The sequence below is a fragment of the Galendromus occidentalis genome, unplaced genomic scaffold, assembly GCF_000255335.2.
Source record: "Galendromus occidentalis unplaced genomic scaffold, Mocc_1.1 scf7180000077431, whole genome shotgun sequence".
Lineage (NCBI taxonomy): Eukaryota > Metazoa > Arthropoda > Arachnida > Mesostigmata > Phytoseiidae > Galendromus > Galendromus occidentalis.
Genome location: NW_003805419.1, coordinates 838,917 through 855,692, shown reverse-complemented (window position 1 = coordinate 855,692; position 16,776 = coordinate 838,917). Strand labels below are relative to the sequence as shown.

The 16,776-nt window shown below is 51.3% G+C and overlaps 5 protein-coding genes across 5 annotated transcripts in view; 2 read left to right on the top strand and 3 right to left on the bottom strand.

Moving 5' to 3' along the window:
* Window positions 1–2,827: 2,827 nt before the first annotated feature.
* On the bottom strand, window positions 2,828–4,428 carry LOC100902786 (quinone oxidoreductase). Its single transcript, XM_003742809.2, has 6 exons — window positions 4,336–4,428; window positions 4,033–4,185; window positions 3,755–3,927; window positions 3,350–3,656; window positions 3,142–3,237; window positions 2,828–3,013 (listed from the first exon to the last, which is right to left on the bottom strand). Exons 1-6 carry the CDS (start codon window positions 4,423–4,425, stop codon window positions 2,828–2,830), a joined length of 1,005 nt encoding a protein of 334 aa, XP_003742857.2. The 5' UTR covers window positions 4,426–4,428.
* Window positions 4,429–4,609: 181 nt separating this feature from the next.
* Pdrg1 (Pdrg1 prefoldin-like subunit) lies at window positions 4,610–5,380 on the bottom strand. Its single transcript, XM_003742808.2, has one exon. It carries the CDS (start codon window positions 5,087–5,089, stop codon window positions 4,655–4,657), a length of 435 nt encoding a protein of 144 aa, XP_003742856.1. The 5' UTR covers window positions 5,090–5,380; the 3' UTR covers window positions 4,610–4,654.
* A 127-nt stretch (window positions 5,381–5,507) lies between these two features.
* On the top strand, window positions 5,508–11,261 carry Prim2 (DNA primase subunit 2). The gene is made up of 7 exons (XM_003742807.2): window positions 5,508–5,720; window positions 5,834–6,066; window positions 6,207–6,443; window positions 6,535–6,741; window positions 6,843–7,379; window positions 7,456–7,620; window positions 11,202–11,261. The coding sequence occupies exons 1-7, from the start codon at window positions 5,624–5,626 to the stop codon at window positions 11,259–11,261; spliced, it is 1,536 nt and encodes a 511-aa protein (XP_003742855.2). The 5' UTR covers window positions 5,508–5,623.
* Window positions 11,262–11,395: 134 nt separating this feature from the next.
* On the bottom strand, window positions 11,396–12,235 carry GC (gamma-glutamyl carboxylase). Its single transcript, XM_029111312.1, has 4 exons — window positions 12,160–12,235; window positions 11,884–12,039; window positions 11,642–11,807; window positions 11,396–11,573 (listed from the first exon to the last, which is right to left on the bottom strand). Exons 1-4 carry the CDS (start codon window positions 12,233–12,235, stop codon window positions 11,396–11,398), a joined length of 576 nt encoding a protein of 191 aa, XP_028967145.1.
* Window positions 12,236–14,995: 2,760 nt separating this feature from the next.
* LOC100907567 (long-chain-fatty-acid--CoA ligase 5) overlaps window positions 14,996–16,776 on the top strand; it is a 5,329-nt gene continuing 3,548 nt past the window's right edge. Inside the window, exon 1 of the mRNA XM_003742762.2 lies at window positions 14,996–15,109. Coding sequence (XP_003742810.1) covers window positions 15,094–15,109 — 16 coding nt within the window. The 5' untranslated portion in view covers window positions 14,996–15,093. The remainder of the gene's footprint in view (window positions 15,110–16,776) is intronic.

Below are 16,776 nucleotides of genomic sequence, written 5' to 3'. Positions count from 1 at the left end.
GAAATGCTCAACAAGAGAATGGCTTTGAACTCATCAGTCATGATAGGCGGGGATTTCAATGCCCACATGGCGGAATTCGCGGCCTCTCGACTCTCGAATATGAGAGGATACCTTCCTAGAGAGCTTGCCAATGAGTGCAGGCCGTGGAAAAATGCGGCTTGAAAGGGACGTACTTGTTGCCTTTAGGATTTCCGTGAAGGTTTCTCTAGGGTGCCCGTTAGGGTTTGCGTTAAGCTTTCCGGATTCGATTTTGGTCGCCGCACAGTGGGGCCAAACCCGATTTTGGGCGGCAGAAACTCAAATTCTAGAATCGCGGAAAACATTGATGCATCGTGTAATAGGATTGCTGGGAACTTCAAAAAAACATGCCTTTCCGCCGGCGAGAATCTTAGTCAGTAAGACGAGACCCTCTCTAAGGAGAAACTTTTCCACTCGGGCCGTCTAGTTTTCTCATTGCATCGTTGTTCTCGCATGGCGACGAGTCTAATCGAAGTTTACGGGATTAGAACGTCGAATGTGAGTCTGGACTCGTTATAAACTAGTCGATGACTTATTCTTTGACGCAGATACCGATTTCCGAGGTCTCTCCTCGACAATTTTGCTGTCTCAAAAAACACTCATTTTCACCTTACTTCTTCAATAAGGAAAAAGTGATTCCGAGGGCTTCCCACGGCGCGCCAATGGGCCAGGAATCCTCTCCGAACCTCCGTCTTCCCATTTCCGTGATGAAGAGCTCGGCAAGTTCCGGCCCTTTGTGAATGCAGGCAATTCACAGACCTTCGACTTGTGGTCAATCGCAAAGAATTCGCTTATGGATTCATAGAGCGAATCGACGATCCCGAAGCAGCTGCTAACAGAAGCAAAATGGACAAGCTCCCTGCTCGAGATCTTCACTAAGGGAATCCAGTATTTGCGTTCCGGAATTGAACAGATTTCCTCACTCAGACACGAGATCTCACGCCTCCAGTCCTTGATTCTAAGTCTGGTAGCTCCACACCCAGGTACCCAGTCACTAACTCTCCAGAATGACCTCGATACTTTGCCTAACTGTGGTACCTGGGCGTCCGAGGCTCTCAGTGACTGTGAGCTATCCGGTGATGGACGGTTCGAGGTTTTCCGCAAAGACCGGATTGCGCATGGAGGTGGTGTTTGCGTACTTGTCAAACCGTGCTTACATCCCGTCGTTGCTCCCTTCGCCAGTGATCCGGATTCTGAGATCATCGCTGTAGACATACTAGTCGATTCACCCGATCTGTGCCGAGTGCCGAGTAATCTCTGCGTACTTTTCCCGAGTGGGAGTGCTGACCAATTCTACGAGCGTACCATGTCACCAACTCGGCTCTATCTGATTGACCTGGTCGAGGTGCAGCCCTCCCCCGTGGTGAGCGATCACCTCGCGATTCGTCTTGACGTCATACTATCATCTAGGATGCCGTTCTGGTCGACATTAGACGCCTCGGTCATCAACTTCCGTCGGACTGATTTTGAGTCTCGTGCCGCTGACCTGTCTATTGTACCCTGGCGCTCCTACTCCGCTTGTTGTGACTCGACTGATGAAAGGTATGAACACTCCCGTGAATACCTACATTTCATCGGTTGAAAATCTCTCATATCTACTTTGCGTATTCACGCCTGACGCAGCCCCTCCCTCATCTTCTCTGGACAGATTCATCAGTTGGGCCACCGGAAAGCTCCGATCCAGCAGTGCCCCTTCGGAGGGTCATCAGGCTCCCTGCCCGACAAGCTCCGGGACCTGCCGTGCGTCCAGGAGGCCTACACCTTCATACAGTCGAAGATGGTCACCTGGGTGTCCCTGGAGAAGCCGGGGATCAACTTCGCGCTCATCCACTTGCCGAACACGGTCCCGGGGCTCTGCGCCTACTTCTGGAAGGCAATGCAGGCCCAGGACCACCTCACGGTCAAGGAGCTGTCGAAGACCCAATTCGCCTCCCAGCTGGCGCTGGACGAGCCCGAGCAGTCCGAGAACCGGGAGGCCATGAAGGCGTTCTGGAACTCGACCGTGAGGTGGTCGACGAAGAAGGCAAACGTCGCGGCGTTCCGGGCCTCAAGGGAGGCCTTGGCAGGGTACTTCCACCCCAAGGTCTACGCCACTCAGGCCGCGGACAAGTACTACCTCGTCCGGGTGTGGGCCACCGGGGAGGTCACCGTCATGGTGCCGACCAACAACCTCTACTACACCCGGGAGGAGCTCGACATCCGCCAAGCCGACTCTGTGGATCTCCATCATCAGGCGCTTGCTAGATCCCTTGGCCGAGCGACCTTGCGGCAGCGCAAACTCCTCCAGAAAACTATCGGCACCGCAAACCCTTTTTTCGTGGTCCGCCATCATTTCCCCACATACTCGGAGCTGAGCATTTCGAATGAGTGCTGGAAAGTCGAATGAGATCGGTGGAATGAATCCCCCCATGTGAGACCGAACAAACGAGTTTTCCCTCTATCCCCCTGAGTATCGAAAAGCATTTTACAATGGTCGATGAGCATATATTCTCCTCTTATACGAGCGCGAACTTTTATTTGTACCCGCGGGCACCTGCGGCGCTCGCATGTGGCCCGCCGAAAATTCAAGTCTGACACACCTGCCTCTCTCCCGACAAAAATGTGGCGCCGTAGCAGACGACATTCTCAGCGGGAAGGGGCTGCCCGGAAAGCGGCCAGGAACGAATCCGTGCTCTAGACGGATAAATCGCGGTTTGGGAATCTTGGGGAATCTTCTAACCTTCTACCGCAGCGCCATCTATCGACATCAAAGGCTTTCGACACGTCAAGCAGAAACGCCCTTCTAGGGGGCCTTACTCTTTATTCCTTCTCATCCATTTTTCAAAGAGGCGGCGACATCGAGCAATAATTTCCCAGTGGCTCCACCTCTACTCTCTATTATATCGATGTGAGCTTGGGGTGCTGACTCCAGGGAGTAGATCTTCGATATGTTCGGACGAGCCCACCCTTCCCTCACTCCATCGCTGACATACTTGCTCGCATCTCTGAACTCATCCTGCGGAATTGGATTCGGGCTTCATAAGATTGCCGTGTTGCAGGACCCGTGGATTCCCGGAGGCCGGAAGTTTCCACCGACCTCCCGAGATCGGGAGGTAACATCTCACGTCCCTGACTCGGGCCTACCTTTGTCGCCGCTAGAATAGCCACCCCTGAGATGGACGCTTCGGGAAACATCAAGAATCGTGCGTCGAGTGTAGTACTACCGCGATTTCCCACGACCTGAAATTAGCCGGCAAGCACGTCCTGAAACTCCGCTTCCGAAAGGCAGAACAGAGCTCTATGAATTGATTGCTTGTGATGCGGCACGAGATACAGTACGGGCGGAGCTCACCAAAATCCTGCCCTTCTTGCCAATAACTTGACAGTCAGTCCCTAGATTCAGATCCGCTCGCATCTCGACAATGATGTCCAATCCGGAGGGAGCTCTCTCCTTCAACTCAGCGATTTTCCTGTCGTCCGACAATTTGTGGTCCAGAACGAGATCGGCGCCGAGCTCACGTAAAATGTCGAGGCCTTCAGCACTCCCCGCGGTGGCGATCACCCGCAACCCTTCGTTCTTCGCGATTTGAACGCAGGCTTGACCGACGGCTCCGCTGCCTCCATGTACCAACACGGTTTCGCCCTTGGTACATCTGCCCCTGGAATTTTCCGAGTTTAGCTCGAGCCTAGCACTTGTTGGAGGGGAAACCATAGCTCTTGGGACGTGCTAATTGAGCCCGAGCCATATCAAACACACTTAGTTATGAGAGCTCTGTAGGCCGTCAAGTAGGGTGTTCCTAGCGCAGCGCCTAAGCTCGAGTCTCCTCCCGGCAGAGGCCAGACTTCATTCTCCTCGGCTACCGCCAACTCGGCATAGGACCCGTGACCTCCGTCACTGAACATCGAACAGAAGAAGACTTTGTCTCCGGGCTGAAATCCAGAATTATTGACGTTGATATTATTCACACCGGAATTCCCTTCTCTAGACTCCTCCTCACGGTCGGTGTGTGCGGCAGGTGATTCAGATGAACTCACGGCGACGTGCCTGACTTTGGCCCCGACTCGCTCTACGGTGCCGGCTCCGTCTTTTCCGGGAGTGTAGGGTAGGGGTGGCGAGCGACCGAACGTGCCTGCTCGTACGTAGGTGTCCACAGGATTGACCCCGGCGTAGTCGACGCGAACCAGAACCTAATGAGAGAACTTCAATGAAAGTCGGACCCGCAAACCACGAAGAGCGATGGCCAGCAAGAGAGAGAGCCGCTGATTAACAACTGGGACAAGGGAAACGACCCGGGGCTCACTTCTCGAAATTATCGGGGGCTGGCATGAGGAACTCACTTCGTTCGGGGAGATTTTGGGAATGGGAATCTCCGCCATTTTCATCACATGCGGATCGCCCAAAGCTTTGACGAGGATTCCACGCATCATGGTTATGGCCCTGTAAAACACGTCTGCGTCTAGCGGCGGCGGGAACAGAATGTGAGTCCCATGGAAAACTCGGTCCGTCCCTCGCCGCTCGAACCGAGAATGATCTCTCAGTAGGCGAGGGAAACGGTGAGCATGGACTCGAAGCGGCACCAACATAACAATGATAACTTAACCACGATCTGTACAAACATTTATTCGTGAATAATAATTTATCATTATCAAAAGGCGACTATGATGCTCCTATTATTTTATAAAGGGCGTCTTTTTCGTCTCTGTTGAGGGGTTTTAGATCGAAGTGTTCGATTCCTTTACGACCTTCGAGTGAGCTGAGCTCCTGCATCGTCTTCTTCATCCGTTTTCGAACGGTTTCTATCTCGTTCTCGATTTCAGACTGCTCGGCTGAGATAGCTGCTTCGGCTACACGAGTGTCGGTGCGCACGAAACTGCTGCCGTGAACACACCATGTTCTCGAGGCTTCTGTCTTCCCGGCCTCGAGTTTCTTGAGTGCTCTCAGAGCTTCACGATTCTTCTGTCTCCTTTTATCCAGCTCGATCATTTTCTGTCTATCGGCGAGAATATCTTCAGCCAAGGCCTCCATTTGTTTGACAATTTTGAAGACTTTCTCCGACAAGAAATTCACCTCCGGATGCTCGGCCGCTTCCATTGTCTCCTGACCGGGGGTTCGAGCCGCTGGGCTACTCAGAGAGGAAGTCAAGTCTCCAGAGCAGGATCAGAGATGGTTGAACGAGGATGACCAGCGCACGATCACGGGAATCTCATCAGCCTCTCGATTCGAACGTCTTTATGGGCAGAATTGCTTCCGCAAGAGTATTACATGCAACCGCTGCTTTCGAAATTCACACCGTGATGCTCTTGATGGTCACCAACACCAGGGAGGGATATCCGACGATGTCAGAGCCCACGATAGGAGCAGAAACAGACCTGTCTTGCTTCCCTTGGCGGCGCTCTTCCACTCGAGACGAAATGATGTCAGCTGTGGGCGCTGCTCTCCGTCCGCCGGCCGGTGGTAGAGATAGGGGGTCGGAGCGGCAGCGGACTCATGAGGGACGTTCAGCATTTAGCGGCATTCTGTTTAGCTTTTTCTGGCGCCAAAGGAGCCCATGTCCGGAGTGAGCGCGCAGCGCTCGGAAGTTTTACGGTGTCCTAAGGAGCGGTTGCCCCAGAGAACGAAACGAAGATGGACTTCAGTAAGAAGAAGAATGGTTCCGGGGTGGCCCGGAATCGATCCAACATGGAGAGAATAACATTGTTGGACATGTACGAGGACTCGAGGGGTATGTTCCGCTCGTCGAACTAATCGAGCTATGTCTCGGTGACGTGAGTGTCAGCTTCGACTAGTGTGTGATGGTCCTCATGTCGAAGGAGATTGAATGAATTTCTCTTTCAGACATCTTACCCGACTTCTGTGATATCGAATACTTCTACGACGCTGCCTACAAGCGCTTGCAGATTCTTCAGTGCATTGAGGAGCTGAGCTCCAGGATTTCTCGGAAGGACAACGAGTACCAGGACAAGCTTCTCGCGAGTCTGACGTCGAAAAGCCTGAGGCATTGGGTTGATATCACGGTGGAAGTCGAGAAAGCGCAGAAGCGGGCAGATGATAGACGCGAAACCAAACGAGTGAGTGGATCCGACCCCTATACTCTTTTCCTTTTGGTCGTCAAAAGTGTTGTCCCTGATTCAGCGCCGCAGCCCTTACCTCGGTCGAGAATCCGCACCGCGATGTGTCTGGTAGTATAATGTCTCATGATCGATTACAGATGGATCTTATTTCGCACTTCACCCTCCGATTAGCTTACTGTCAAAGCGAAGAACTTCGGAGATGGTTTCTGCAGTGGGAGACGGAGCTTTTCCGGTTCCGCCTAGAGCGCGAATCCACAGAAATGGTTCAGGCATTCCAAGAGGATTGGAACCTCACGTTCGACGCGGTCAGTGACGATGAGAAACTTCGCGTGATGGCTTCGGTGGCAGCTGCTCGTCCCCAAACCAGCGTAGCGGTAAGCCCATCCTGAGCTACGCGAGCGATCTTTTCGCAATTCCCTTCTCCGCGAGGCCACTTTCGGGGAGACTACACGCGTTGCTCTCCAGGTGATCGCTTCCTCTTGTCTCCACAAAGTACATTTTTCCATGGTCCCGGATATGGTCGCGAAGCGTAGGGTCTACGTGAATAAGGGAATGGCTTACCTCCTACCCGAGGACACGAGGAGCATAGTGGTAGCGGAGTTCCGGTCCTATCTATCCCGCGTCCTCACTAAACTATCGACCTGTTCGAGCATATACCTGAAGGACGATCAGGTGAGCGAAGTCGTCTCATATGCGAATCCCGTGACCGATGAGCGCGAGGCACTGATCGAATCCATTTCCCCAGCAACTCATGTCGCTTTTCGATATCCTAGGTTGCGCCTTTGATGAAGCTCCTGGCTCGTCGACAAATCCAGGCGGAGCGCACTTTCCGCGAAGAAGGCTCAGTCAGCCCTGCGGACCTGGATCAACTCTCGAAGGACGCCTTCCCTCTGTGCATGTCGATGATGCATGACAATCTGCGCGGAAAGCACCATTTGAAACACACCGGGCGACTCGCCTATACGCTCTTCCTGAAGGGCATTGGTCTGTCCATGGACGATTCATTGAAGTTCTTCGGTCAAGAATTCGCGAAATCAATCGGTCCTGATAAATTCAATAAAGAATACGCCTACGCAATTCGTCACTCGTACGGAAAAGAAGGCAAGCGCGCCGATTACCGACCGTATAACTGTATGAAAATTGTGAACCTCCACAATCCATCGGGCGTGGAATGCCACGGATGCCCCTACAAAGTACTGGATCCCGATGCGTTGAAAGTTCGTCTGCGTAGCTACAATGTCACGGCCGGCGTCATCAACGATGTTATGAGCGATGTGAAAAATTCGAATTACCAGGCAGCGTGTACGAAGGTGAGTTGAGATCGAATTCGCCAGGATGGATGACAAATCCTCGAAGCATTCCTCTCTAAAAACCAAGGCTTCGCAGGTGTTCGAGTGTCGATCGAGAGTTGTTCTCAACACAACGATCGTGCATCCAAATCAGTACTACGAGGAAAGCGTCAAGGTTCTCCAGGGAACGTCTCAGCTGCAATCCCAAGACAATAAGATCGAGAAAACAGTCGTGAAGACCTACAAGAAAGTCAAGAAGGAGGAAACCATGGACGACGACGCTTTCGACTTCGACGCCATTCCGAACATATGATTCTCTTCCCTCCGAATTTTCGCGGAAAGGAGGACAAAAGTGTTCGCAAGAACCTCGAAACCAGACATCGAGACTAGAGACGAACATCTCTCGTGGCATCGTGTAATATATATCGCGCAAGAGAAGTGCGATTCCCTTATGATCTTCAAATGACATCTTAGCCCCGAGCCAGGATTCTTTGCTCCCATAGTAGTGAAAAATCTCCGAAACCGGGGTACGAGGATCTTATAGTCGAGTCTCGTAATAAAATACTTACTATTGCCCTTGACCATGCATTTATGTTCATATCATAGTGTTCATTGTGGTGCGAACCCCAGATGATGCCTTCATAGGGTGGACGTTGGAGAAAATAAATCGATGAGTCGGAGTCACTAAGCTCTGTACACGATTATCATATTCAAAAGCTCGGGACAAACAAGGTCTTTTCGGACCTGAAAGCATCCGACGTACCCCTTGTCCCCGAAGGCGATTCCGAGCTGCTTCCTCAGAGGCAGAGCTCCGAAACAGTCGTCATCAACGACGTCCGATTTTAATCGTTGCTCTCGGGACGGAATACGACCTTGAAACGTAAATCGCGAGTTTGGGAGCGCTCCGTCTACTCCCAGAAGGGACAAGGCTGTCGGAATCGTTTTCCAGGTAACGAGTTTGTTGTGACTTATGAGTTGGGAACTTGAGAAAGGAGGTGGAATTCCCGCACGAATCTGGACATCGGATAATAATAGGCGAATGTCGTCATTGAGGATCTCTCACAGCTTTATGGAAAATCCCGGGCGTACAATTTCCGCAGCGTGTTGACCATCGTTCAGCAGGCAGGTGAACCGATCGTGTCCGCCGGACGCTCAAGATCGAACATCTGATTCACCGGTCGAGCTCTTGGACTTGAATTTCCCCTCTGAGCATTGTACAGCTCGTGCACTCAAACTGCGTTCCGAATTCTTCCGCGGATGCAGTATCCCGATCGATGGTCCGGGTCCTGAGGATTCTGGAGTGTGACTGGGTTGTTGAGCTGACGGGGATACGTCTGTACTCATACGCTTGGGTCGAAAATCCTTGAGACTCTCATGGAATCCCTCGTCGTCGAAAATCATTTCCTGCGACAGGCGAATGTCCCGGGAGTGTGTACCGACTTCGGTTCTGATTTCCCCACGGAATTCAAGAGAAGGCCAGGCCCGCCGTCTGTCCTGAATCAGATTTCAATGTTTCGGGCTTTCCCTCCGCAAAGCATTGCTCTCCTAGAATCTCATTCCGAATGCGCTATGTTATGAGGGAAGCCAGGCTCCTCAGACGCATCCCGTAAAGATCTGAGGGAGGCCGCGAAATTCCGATTGGACATCTTCCTCAGAACATACCCGCCGAATATGGAAAATTGGATCGGCTAGGTCCTGTCGTACAGCATCATTATAATATAATCGTCGCTGAGCACGTGAAGTACAATCTGCAGAATTTCAATGATCGAGCATAAAGATGGGTGAAGCGGAAAAATCCTGGGAAGCGATCTCTAATGGATTTGTTAGGAACGAAGACCCTAGGAGTCGGGTAGGGGATTAGTTTCTCGAAATAGAATCATTCTGCAGGTGTCCGACTCGAGCCCAAACACCGTTCCACGTCTCAGCAAAAGCGTGGTCCATCCAAATCAGTGAGGGAGATCCCTAAGTGTTTCAACTTACCCACCTATTCGCCTCCTCTCAGAAGAACTGATGCGTAGCCTCTCTCGAGGAAACGTGCCCAACAGATAGGTGGAAGAGAGAAAAGGTGGCAGAAAACGGAGACGCCACTGATATTGGGGCGAGAGTCCCAGTCTTTATTTATTCGAGCTCCGTAGAAGTCCAGAGCATTACAAGTCTGACTACGCGAAGAACCTCGCGGTTTCAGATACTAACTGGTGCAGAGTCCAGGTCGCCAGAGCGAAACTGAAAGATCGATTTTGTCTCATCTTACAATAATCGATTTCAATTCAATATCCGCGGCTCGCAGTGCTGACACTGACCTATCGATCCACATATTGATGTGACGCTTGATATTGATGGTAGGATCAATCGAGTCTTTCGTCGGGAGTTTGCGGATCATGTTCTCTGTTCGATTCAGGTATGTGTACATCATCAATGAAACACGACCTCCGGTGTTTGAAATGTGGTGGGTCCTGTCGCTCGGTATCTCCAAGTTCATGAATCACAAAGTGAGTTTGATGATGAGTTAGAGCGAGACCATCATGAGGGAAAAGCGAGACTGCGAACTCACCATCGCTCGTTGTCCTGCCGTTAGGAGTCTCCCTTGATTCCCGATTTTCAGGAAAGATTCTCCCTCTAGCATTGTCAGATAGACGCCTTCGAGATCAGTCGGAACATAGTTCGTGATATTGAGACCTGCGAGCAGGAGAAAGGTCTCATTTGAAATTTAGCTCTAATGTAAGAGATTGTGATCTCGCTCGGGAGAATAATCGAAGGGGAGCTCAAAGAATTTACCGGGGAAGTCGAGGAGGAAATCGACATGAGTCGCATCCATTGAACGCGCTTGCGATGACGCTGCACTCAAAACGATAGGTCGGAGGTGATCGAAGTCGCGTCGAACTTCAAATATCCAGGACGGGCGTTTCAATGGACTCCATTCGACTTGAGTGAGATCGACCAGTGGATCGAACATTCTGAGGTAAGACAGGGAAGGAATCGCGCAATCTTTCCTTATGATTATGCGAGATTGAATGAGTTCATCGATCGTATCTCCGGCCATACCTCTGCATGAATCTCGAGTTGAGCGACATCCACACGTCTGCGTGAATTTCTATTTCCGTCAAATTCAATTCATTCTTGAGTCTCCGCTGAGCGCAACGAGCGAACTGCCAAACCATATCCGCTTGTTGGAACCACCGCCCACGTGTTGTGAATTTCTGTGGAAGTTGAGATGGGGTTTGAAATTGACTTTGGAATCTCAAACAATTACGAGCGACCATCCCCACCTAGGTTGTGACTTGAATTCCGGGATCAGGAGCATTTCTCCGGGGCGAACCTTGTGATCGATGTACATCACGTGGCCATTGAGTTTGTCCCTGACGGAAACTTGAATTTGCCCGTGCTTCCAGTTGTGGACCATCATGTTCCATTGGTGACCGTAGAGACCGCCGGTCCACGTATCGAAGCCGGGGAACAATCTCGATGATAAAAAGGGCAAACTAATTTGAATTGAAATGAAAACGCCGACGAAAATTTTCAATTTCAGCGGAACTCGCTGCGGGAGAAATTCGAACCTCAGATAGCAGCGACGCTCTTGTCTAACGCTAAAGCATTTATGACGGATGACGGGCTCCAGGAAACCAGATCCATGCTTACGCGTTTCGTGGGCCGAGATTCCTCTCTCCCGAGACTGCGCTCCTTAGAAGACGAAATTTTTCGGGTCAACCTCAGCGGCCAATCGTAGTCGAAAAAGAGCGGCAACATCGCGATCATGACGTAGGGGAACATTCCAATAGAGAACATGCGCGAGTTCAATCCATTGAATACGACTGTGAGGACGGCACCCAGTGGACGTAGCGGCTCCCAGAGAATCAGGAAGCCCACGAGGAGATCGAACAAGAAGCCCGACACGTGGATGACTAGATGCTCAATGAGGTGAGCCGGGAAGAAAATCCTGGGATTTCGGCGTATCGTTGATGAACATTCGCATTAGTACGAAAAAGGGCAAGAGCAGGCTGTTTTAGGAAAATCGTCGGTACACCAAGGGGAAAGTCGACTCACCTTAGTGGAGACCAAACCCAATGGTATCCTAAACCTCGCATCGAATAGCCCCCCAGCCAGTCCGCGTCGAACTTCTTTATGCCGGCGTAGAAATAAACGAGAAATATCTGCAGCCTCAAGAATAGATAATTCCACCTGGGCACAGTGTTTGAGATCGATGGTGCAACCAAACTCCTGGAAATGACGAGGAGGCATGAGACGCCAGCACGAAATTGTTCCGTGGGGCCTATCTCGATACTCACAGACATTTATCCGCAGAAGAGGTCAGGAGAATGATCGAGAGAAGACCGTACAGGTAACTGTGATTGTTCCAGCGAGTTTTATCTCCAAGAAAAATGTACCAGTAGATGGCAGTGTAGACAGAGAGAGAATATTTATAAGCGAAGCCCAGGACGACGCACACGAGAGCTGCAAGAAGGGAATCACAGTCATACCGGGGAACGAGATTCGAGGTTCCCCGTAAAAGGAGTTCTTCTTCACCCACCACACATCATGCATAGGTACAACAAGACCATCAGGGGCAGACTCGCTGGTTTCAAGAACTCGAACAATGGAAAACGGCATTCCAGAGAGTCTCCGAAACGCTCGTCCAGGATGGACATTCCTCGTTCCTCCTGCAGGTCCGCCAACATGAGTAAACCTGTGAGAGAATCCACACTCGCGGTTAATGCGATCGTCCCCGGTCGAGGATTAGGGAAACAGTCCGATGGGCACCGGTAACTCTCCGAATTACCGAAAAAAATCCGAGTCAGCCCCAGACTTGCGCCGGGAACCTCATCGGTGAAAGTATCGGTCCAACGGCGGATTTCTCGGAATAAGGAACCGAAGGCCAGCATTCTAGCGAAGTCTCAAGGGAGGAATGCAAGACTAATGACTCGGAAGTCCTCCTCTCGTCGAGCGAGGAGAGGGTCCCGGACCGTTGGATGACAAGGCAGAGTATCCCTTCGCTATAAAGGGATCTCGCTGGCTGAAAATGAAGTCGTAGAATGGGATTTTTCCTCCGCCTCATCGGTAGGGGCAATCCATGGCTTACAGGCCGCCTGTTCGCGACAAAAGACACGCGTTCCCGTATTCATGCGATAGCCTCTGAGTTTCCCGGCGGCCTATGACAGTGCTGACATATTAAAAAGCGCGAAAGACGCGTCGTCGACGCCGGAGAGCATTGTCAGGTGTTCTCCGAGGGATAAGGTGTGACATCAGAGCATTTTCTCAGGGCACAAAAACGGGATTCCCGAGTTCGAAGGGAACGGGCTTACCATTGACTTGAAAAGTATCGAAGTTCACGCTAGGATTCTCTCTTAGGATATGACTTTCGGAACGACTGGGGAGGGTTCGCGATTTCGACGATGAGCGGATACTGATGATATCTACGCAACGAAAGTCGCGATTCCTGGGCATATTTTGTACCTGTAGGGGTCTCCTTGGATCCGAAAACGGACCTGCTCGGAATCGGGGCACTGTGATGGGAGGATGGGACTCCATGTATCAGAAAGCTACTCGACGCAACCGGCGAACTAGTCTGAGTCATAGCGATGTTAGGAGACGCTACGAAGTGATCTTCTACCGTTCGAGCCTTCGAATATCGGAATCAGGCTCACGATCCCGGAGAGCCTGGACTGCACTGCCGGAGTAACAACGCCGGGGGGCTCATACGCTCCGCTTAATGGCTTCCGTGATAAAAGAGCGACGTGATACACCGCACCGTATAAATTCGACGTGTCGTGTGACTCGCGGAGTCTACACATTGTCGCTATGCGTATGTGCGTATCATGGCTCAGGAATTCATGACGATGAACGCCTTTCCCCGGCATTCTCCCGTTGATTCGATGTATAAGAGAGTCTGTCTAATACGCGAACATGAACAAGCGCATCGATTTTTCCAATCACCCCACCATTGAGCTCTTCACCAGGTTTCCTTGATGACGTCAGTCGAAAATCCAGATTTCTCCATGATCCCCGGAAAGGTCGTTTGACGCTTCCTTCCACCACTGGAGTTTTTCCATTCGGACCTTCGTTGCCATGCTCCAAACGTACGCCGTGAGACCGGCCTATCGACTGAGAATCTCCGTTGGAACCCTTCGCGGTCTGATTGTGTGGAAGCGGGGAGCTTGCCCCCGCTAAAACGCTCGCCCGGAACTTCCCGCCCATTTTTCATCGAAACTAGTCAAGGAGAGTTCTCTCACCCCATGCAGCACCTTTCAAAAACAAATTCAGCTCTCGCAGAGAAATCATCGATTGCCTTTCTCCGTCCCTCGATCGAATTCAAGGGGAGACTATCTGATAGGGTGGTGTGGAGTTGTTTTCCCTCATGTTCCATGACATAGGAAAATCGTCGTCGATTCTCCTAGAAATAAATCGTGAAGATTTACTTCTTCCGTCCGATCGAATATAATGCACGCATATTCTATGACTGTCAAAACTCGTGCATCCAAACCTGACTCGACCGTCGCTCGGGGACGTGACAAATGTCAAGCTTCAGGATACGGTCGGCTCAGAGGACGATGACAAACGCAGGGAATATTCTTGCCGAATTTATGCGTCGAAAATTGACCCCGATCTAAGCTATGAACGACGACGAATTATCGACGTGAATTCCTGCGCTGCTGAAACAATATGAAATCGATTACAGTTTCGAAATGACACGATGAGCAAATATTTAATCGATTACTGCTCTCTCGTCGACCAATGTTTCTGCTCAAGTGAGCACAATGAAGACGCCTTTGTCGCTGAAGTCGACAACCGACCCCTCCCACGCAGAGGTAGGCTCCTTGTATTTATTGCCCTCATTATTCAAGCACGAGGCTGGAGGCCGCAAAAGGTCGGATTCTGCCTCGAGAATACCAGAATACGGAGGATGTCGCCAAATCAGGAGATGATCGCATAATTTCACTGAAGCCAAGCTGAGGACGAGGAGTGCTGTTTCCCGAATCACGTGCTTCATGGATGTGTGATTTTTTTCGAATCTTAGAACACGAGTCACGAAAGGGAGGAGTATGTTGCTGACCTAAGCTAAGTCGCTCCTCCCAACACACAGTCGTTTAGAGACTCCGGTCGTGGCATTCACCTTTCGGGTGTTATCTCCGCTTGTCTCGACAAGATAACTCTTGTCTGAATCTCTGACGTCGTCGCTCGACGACCGCGCGACAGACCGGTCTGCTCACCCCGAATACCTCCAGGGGAATAATTTCGATGGGTCCGCTGATCTATGGAGGTGACTTCCGATTTCCATCGATCGGAGGATTCACGGTAAACCAGTCAAGTCCTGAGCTTGGTTCTCGATCGTGGCGTTTTCTAATAGATTCCTCTTTGCGGTTCCCCAGAAGAACGTATTTATTCAAATTTGAAAGAACGAGTCGATTTGAGGAAGACATTCAAGAACGAAAGAGCTCATTCCTGAATAGAAGCACTCTTTTCGAGTTTGGTAATAGAAGAGAGCAATCGAACGTGAGATGTGAAGGCATTTGGGCGAGCGACACGCTCCGTGGTCTGAGCAGCTCCGCCAGTCAACCCACGTGGACCCCGGCTCCTCTTTCGCTCCAGTGTCCCGGCAGCAGTGTCTTCTGAGTTGGATCGGCTGCAGCGGTCCGGAGTTTCGACCCGGAGTGAAGCAGACTATACAGCTCTCTTCCCCGGCTACTCGATTTGAGTTTTTGTTATCTTCGGCACCGGACTATCGGGACAGCAGTCGTCTGACATGGCTGAGACGCCGCGTGAGTAAACATTCTGACGATTCTCCTATCGGGTAATACTTGTAGTTAGGCCTGACAAACCCGCGCATCCTCATTCACTTCACCAATGGATCGAGTGACCCCAGAAGAGAAGCCGACGTTTTGTGGAACGAACTACTCGCGTCGAGTCGTTTTAAACTTCGCTGCGAACCTACGCCTGGCTACGACGAAGCTGGAGCGCTTTTCGCAGGTAGACATTCGGGTTTCGGACCCAGGCAGACGAGAAATCTACGGATGCATCGATTCCACGGTCGTGGATGAACGACGGGCGAATCGATCCCACTTCCGTCGAGTTGTCTCTTCTAGCTCTGAGCGAAATGTTCTCCCGGAGAAAGACGATTCCACGTAGAATGATGTCTGTTTGCGCGCTCAGCGTGCTTCTCTGCATGCGACAGTCGGCGCGCAGTCAAGTTCGAAGCAGCTGTGTAAAACTCCTTCTCTCCGGCAGCCTTCTCTCAGGCTCTTGATGGCGCTAGAGAGCGTGTTCCGGCGACGACTGACAGAAGGGAATCTTAGATTCTTGAGGTTTCGCCGGTGTTTTGGACTTGACCGACGAGGAAGTGTTCGATCGAATGACAATGGGGGATTTCGTGCCTGGCATCCACGGAGCTTCTCAATCAGGTGGGAATGAGTATGATGTCAGAGATACGCGACCGAGAGAGCATGTCGATAGAGTTTCGAATTGGATGTGCATCGGCCGGTTTCTCCGATTCTCTCCGAATGCGTTTCTCGGACACAGTCAACACAAACTCTGCAGTTTGCCTTGAGCACGGAAGTCAGGGAGAGCGGGAATCGAACGAAATAAACGACCGCGAGCAGGACTCGCGCGAGGGTAGTAGTGCGTCGGACTCTGCCCACTGCCTCGTTCGGAGTTCACACGAATTCGTGTGGAGTTCAGATATGGGGCTCCAGGCTCCAGAGCAAAAGTTTTCGCCGAGTCTCGTTCATGTTCTCCGTGTCTGCGAGCTTTCAGGCATCGACGACAACCACGTCGAAATGTCACGACCGGCCGGAGGTATGATTGACCGAGCCTTTCCTGTCGGGTATCGAGTCTCCGATGGCGGTTCAAAAAGGGCTTGGAGATGACCTAAGTATTTCAAGCATTGTTGAAACTGATGCCGTATCGAACGGAAACACGACTTGGTCCTGAAGCTCGGACCCGCGTTGTACAACCCTGTCGACCATTAGTATCAACTCGGAGTCGATACCGAAATCCCTCCCATATATCATCTGTCGGAGCACGATGACGCCGTCCGTTCCCGGATGACGTGAAGCCTGAGTCGGTGGGAATGTTTCGCTTTTTCCGTCGCTACCAGACATCGACGAATTATTTGGTACAAGACGGGCGAACTCCGGCCTTCGTAAGCATGAGATGCCTTTCACAGACTCGAAGATGAATATTCAATGCCTCCTTAAGTGCTGCTCGCGATAGAGACGTCTGTAGTTACAGCTTGTAAGCACTCTCCTTATCTCTGACTAAATGCTCTCGAGGGCTTGAGATATACAGAGAGTGTGCTAGGTGTTTATTTTGGCTACAGGATAAGCGATTCAGAGCGTCTTTGTAATAGAGTTCCTGATTCCTTCGCGGAGTCGCTCCGGATCGGAACGTTGAGCACCGAAGGGAGCGCTATGCTCCGCCGAATAATCAG

Bases quoted from the DNA above. Each gene is read 5' to 3' on its own strand.
- LOC100902786 (XM_003742809.2), bottom strand. From the start codon at position 4,425: ATGATGCGTGGAATCCTCGTCAAAGCTTTGGGCGATCCGCATGTGATG. The intron at 3,928-4,032 runs GTGAGTTCATCT...TCTGGATTTCAG, and splicing joins CCAAAGTCAGGCACGTCGCC to CCCGGAGACAAAGTCTTCTT. The intron at 3,657-3,754 runs GTGTGTTTGATA...GGAAAATTCCAG, and splicing joins TACAGAGCTCTCATAACTAA to GGGCAGATGTACCAAGGGCG.
- Pdrg1 (XM_003742808.2), bottom strand. From the start codon at position 5,089: ATGGAAGCGGCCGAGCATCCGGAGGTGAATTTCTTGTCGGAGAAAGTC.
- Prim2 (XM_003742807.2), top strand. From the start codon at position 5,624: ATGGACTTCAGTAAGAAGAAGAATGGTTCCGGGGTGGCCCGGAATCGA. The intron at 5,721-5,833 runs GTATGTTCCGCT...TTTCTCTTTCAG, and splicing joins CATGTACGAGGACTCGAGGG to ACATCTTACCCGACTTCTGT. The intron at 6,444-6,534 runs GTAAGCCCATCC...GTTGCTCTCCAG, and splicing joins GTCCCCAAACCAGCGTAGCG to GTGATCGCTTCCTCTTGTCT.
- GC (XM_029111312.1), bottom strand. From the start codon at position 12,235: ATGCTGGCCTTCGGTTCCTTATTCCGAGAAATCCGCCGTTGGACCGAT. The intron at 12,040-12,159 runs GTCTGGGGCTGA...ATTCTCTCACAG, and splicing joins CGATGAGGTTCCCGGCGCAA to GTTTACTCATGTTGGCGGAC. The intron at 11,574-11,641 runs GTGAGTATCGAG...CGTCATTTCCAG, and splicing joins TCTTCTGCGGATAAATGTCT to GAGTTTGGTTGCACCATCGA.